The following is a 5,151-nucleotide window of genomic DNA, read 5'->3' on the forward strand; positions in this document are numbered from 1 at the left end:
TTATAGTATCAATTATCTGAGAATTACGCTAATGATGCTGTCACGCATGCAATTGCACGGTGTTACCCGATGTACATGCTTGTTAGAACTAGCTCCCAACCGAAGTTCACATTATACAGATTTGGTCGTGCGTGTTGATAATTGATAGTGTTTTGTGAAAGAAATAAGAATAGTGATAATTATCGCATATAATAACTGTTCACAAGGGGTTTAAGTATTTTCCTTTATGTTATTAGTAAAATGTTGCTTGTTATCATCTTAATATTATAACGTTAAAACAAATTAGTCCAAGTGCTTTTCGAACAATACGGTTCCTTTTAGATACGGACTTAATGTACGCGTGAACGAAAGCAGTAATATAGGGAGTCAATGTATATTATAAGAGAAACAACTGCACAAATACTGTAAATTCAACTTTTATTTTAAGCACTGCTCTACTGACAACTCCGAAATTTTTATACCATCTTGTTCTCTTCAGTGATTGGGATGGATACTGCAGGAAGACCAACTACCAAAGAAAAAAAGTACATGAGTCAATAACTTTTCATAATTATATAAATCTGATAAATATTCATTTAAATCATTGATGAAAATCCAGTATCGTGTTTATTAGTTTAATTAGTAGTTTAATTATTGTTCTTATAAACAACGAAAATTTTGATTAAAATTTATTTCTATCCATATTTATATTATTTAAAATTTGTTCATAAATAATTTTATTATTCTAAAAATTATTCTCGTATTATTGCTACATTCCCAAAATAACCAGATTAGTGATGACCAATTTAAAATGCTTAATTAATAAGAGAATTTAAGGGATTGTTAAAATTTAAACCGAAAATAAGTTGGTAAGTAAGAAATCTGAATGTGGACATTCCAGAATACCCAGGAAATAAATAAGCCTCTCCGACACGACACCGAATTTGTAGAAACAAAGTCAAGCAAACTGGAAACTTACTTCTATAGTACCTTGGCTACTCCGAGCCCTCCGTAACCAATACCATATCCAAGACCACCATAGCCAAGTCCTCCATAACCGAGTCCAACACCATAACCGAGACCTACACCGTATGCGCCAGGATGGCTGATGTGGGTTGAGTATGCAACAGCACGTCCAACAGGATGTCCAGCATAACCTCCATAGTATCCTCCAAAATAGCCATAGCCAGGACCTGCTAGAAGGGCAACGGAGTATACGGAAGCCACTAGGGCGAGAAGGGTGACTGCGAACTAAAATAAATAAAAGATAAAAAATCATCTGTTTTAATAATTATCATTTGACTAGTATAGTAGAAATGCGACATGCAACATATTCCATCCTGAATACAAAGAATTGTCACAGAGAATCTACTGATCTATAGTAATGAATTATCATTATTAATTTACAGATTACCCACATTTATTTGACGAATTAAAATGAATTGCAATATCTTGCCTTCTGAATTTGCTAATCTTAAAACATAGATTGAAATGTTCTAGTTCGAAATAGAGTTCTCATTCGAGAGCACTAATTATCTGAGGGACTACCACACCAATGCATTGCCATTAAACAACATTGAAACCAATCTTTATTATTAATAATTTTCAAGTACTTAATGTTAGCGAATAGATATTTGAAAAGTAAAATGGAACGCTTACCAGAGTTTTCATTGTGGATGAGGTTAAGTCGACTTCTTGCAGTTACTGAGTGTCTACAGTCACCTGCTGAACCCTTTTATACCTAAACTCCAGCATGTATGTCCTTCGCACACAGGTAGTGATCGATTGTTTCGAAATTTCGTTCAGTTTTATAACTACTTCAGTGTTCTTTTATGTGTGTTTTTCCTTATTTTATCCACAGAAATGCGCAAAAACCCAAGGGGTATAGGATACAAATTCTGAAGGTCTCCTTACCGGTTTTGTTTTAGCTGATTAATTCTACTGGTTGCAAATGTAGGTGAGATTGAGGTGAGGTGAGGTAAGGTGATTTTACAGCACTTACACTTTCGATGGTCCACGTGCCCTTGGAAGAAACTGATAATGAATGATGTAAATGCATACTTGACGTGCCATTGTGTATTTCGTAGTTATTGATTTACCTGCTCTCAAAGGCCCATAGTATATCTGGAAATTTCTAATAAGACCACCTTGATTTGAACCTGCTCTATCTTGTGAAACATGGTGCAATCGGATATTTTCATTGACTCGTAGCGTGAAAATAAGGTCTGTAATATTCCAGCTGGGTGTAAAGAGAATTAAAGAGTTTAATAATCCTTGTCCATGGATGGTCTAGTTCATATGTAAGTTATGATAAAGAAATATACAGTAGGGCCGATTAAAGCACTTTTAAAGCACCTTGCACAGTATTTCATTTTCTCCGAAGTTTTAGGTCTTTACTAAAAGAGAATAACAGAAGGAACAGACTATAATTGTCTCACACGTTTAATTATGCCATTCTTCTATATGAGTGCTAAGAACGTCTGGATCATTAGACTTCGAAGAGTGTTCTAAATTTTCACATAACTATTAATGTCAAAATGTTTTAGATTTTTTTTGTTTGATTGATCATCAGTATTTAGTAAGTTTGTGGTTAAGATTTTTTTAGAGTCATTTATATAAGGCGTTTTGTTTGTACGTAGAATCACCCCGGTGTAAAAAATTTAATCATGTATACGGGCTAGATGATTTGAAATGCTGCCAGCAAGATATTCGCAAAAACGAGGCGATGGCTCGAAGAATCAACAAAGAGTTGGCAATGTGAGGTTTGGGGAAGATTCTGTGGTAGTACACAAAGAAGGCTAGCATTTATACCCACGCTCAATTAATGCAATTGTTTACCAACAACTTTTCAATCACAATCTCTGACATTTATTGATTCCTTAGAAGAATTCTCCTACTAATTTCAGCAAAACAGATTCCCAAGCTTCCACTTGGGAATCTGTTTAGTTTTAATGTAAATAAGGTTAAAGTTTGAAGAAACACTGGATTTGGGGATGGGAAAGTTATAGACGTATATGTTAAATAGCGGCTAAATGGAAACGAGTAATTTCGAATAATGTAAGAGAACTAACAGGGACAGCGGTCAGCACTAGGGAAGGGGTGCCATTTGCGTACAGGCGAGAAAGGGTTGCTGTGGGCAAGAACAATAGGACCGTGAAACTGGATTACGAAGCCTTTTTTTTTTTTTTTTTTTTATCTAAGCCACCCTTGGGAAGTAAACAGGACATAAGTGAACGCCCTATGTTCGCATAAAAACAACGGCATCAGGGTGACTGATATTTGCAGAGAAGGTGTGAACACGAATGAAAAGGCCATACTGTCGTGTGAAAAAAAAAAAAAAAAATTTCTAGAGAAGGGTTGGTTTGTGCGCTAGGGAGATGGCTGTGGTGGGTTGTTTTAGCAAATGAAATGAAAAAATTAAACAGAGTATGGGGATTGGTTGCGAGTCCTTGGGGGAGGCGTTCCAAACTTGAGGGAAAAATAAAAGTTTGGGGGGAGAAATTGAGCAAGTGGCGACTCTGTATTTGACTTCTCTGTGGTCTAAGGGGAGAAGGTCGTGAGTTTGCGGGTTGAAGTGGAAGCAGATTTTTTGGTGGCCAGAGTTCACATCTCGTTGTAGCAAGATAAAGAAGAAAAAATGGGCGAGAGAAAGAGGAGTGAGGCGTAGAGGACGCCAATACGTGAGGACTGAAAGAGATGATGGTTTTTTGGAGGTATGGAAGAGTGGGAATATGTGCGTTGAAAGTTGTGCAGATATGCGAGCCAAGAAGAGAAAGAAAGCTTGTCCGGCACCGGAAGGCAGTGATATGGTGCTCGGCGTCCCTGGCAACGTAATCGCAAGCTGTACCTCCGAAGTTTTGTTGTGTAAGAGCCTACACTTGTATCTAGGATCTGAACTTCGAACTCATGGACGCATAATCTAAACTCTGTAAGGGTGCCTCCATAGCCAGGTGAGCAAGAGCAGCAGTGCGTAGCACACGCTTCTTGATTAGACCGGGATTCAAGCCCGTGACCACCAAATACGGAGGATGCGGAAAGATCTGAGAATGACCACCGCATATCCCCGGAGCAATATGGCCTTAGTTGCTAATGCTGCTCCTAAAAAAAAAAAAAAAAACAAATAACAAATAATAAATAAACTCTGTAAGAAATTGATTGATAGTTCTTCCTAAAGAAAATTCAATTTGAAATAGGCAAGTCAATTACTAAGGTTGAGATAAATTGTTATGAATGTTAATGATTATGAACTAACGTAAGGGTGGTACAGGGGTAATAAAAAGAGAGAAATAGTATAAAAGAATTAATAAAGGAATATAATCATAGGGGTAATAAGTCGAGGATATGTTAACATGTCTCATTAATTTAGACAAGGTGTCGACAAATGATAACTTGACAGATACCGTTTGTAGAGAAAGTAATTTTATTTATTTAGAAACCTCTTGAATAAAGGGAATAACTAAGGTAGAATGAGTAATCTGTAGTGAATATTACTGATATAAGGCTATACCAGTTTTAATACATTTCATGTGTTAAAAGCTAAGAGATCTAACAAAATAATAAGAGTTGTAATGGGGTATTACTGATGTAAGCGGTAACAAAAGTAATAGAGGAGAATGATTGAATATTCATTGATGATTCGTAATTTGTAAAATACAATTGATATAAAGTAAAGTGGATAATTTGTAACGGAAATGGAACCTCCAGCATTAGTCCTGAGGGAGAGATAGTGTGTTGTACTATAGTATGGTTTATATATATAGAAATTGATATGCATATATGTAGTTTGTTATTTTTATGTAAATGTTGTATATAATGTTCTGCTAACACTCGCTTTACACACACTAGAATTTTCTGTGAATTGCAGTTAGATTTGCATTTTGTGGGGTGGGCTTGTGACTTCAGTAGGATGGAAGTCAAAACAGAATACAAATTTAGCCAAATAATAATACAGGAACTCCCCGACTTACGTAACGATTGCGGAACGTTACGTAAGTCGGAATTTCTCCTATGCTTCTGCAGCACTCGCAACCTTTGCTCGCTGAATTGATTGAATCAAAAAATAAATGTTCGACGAACATGTAAATAGAATTATTTGTTGTATTTATTCAATTTTTTATCTCATGCGCAGGAAAAATTACAAAAGGGTGCAAATTCAAAATTATAAAATTACAA

General features: G+C 35.9%; 1 protein-coding gene across 1 annotated transcript; it reads right to left on the reverse strand.

The window, feature by feature from the left end:
* Positions 1-429: 429 nt before the first annotated feature.
* On the reverse strand, positions 430-1,672 carry LOC150091282 (glycine-rich protein-like). Its single transcript, XM_090383072.1, has 3 exons — positions 1,639-1,672; positions 959-1,230; positions 430-508 (listed from the first exon to the last, which is right to left on the reverse strand). The coding sequence occupies exons 1-2, from the start codon at positions 1,648-1,650 to the stop codon at positions 961-963; spliced, it is 282 nt and encodes a 93-aa protein (XP_090239198.1). The 5' UTR covers positions 1,651-1,672; the 3' UTR covers positions 430-508; positions 959-960.
* Positions 1,673-5,151: the final 3,479 nt, after the last annotated feature.

This window comes from Mastigoproctus giganteus, chromosome 1, assembly GCF_048544385.1.
Source record: "Mastigoproctus giganteus isolate SK-2022 chromosome 1, ASM4854438v1, whole genome shotgun sequence".
Classification (NCBI taxonomy): Eukaryota; Metazoa; Arthropoda; class Arachnida; order Uropygi; family Thelyphonidae; genus Mastigoproctus; species Mastigoproctus giganteus.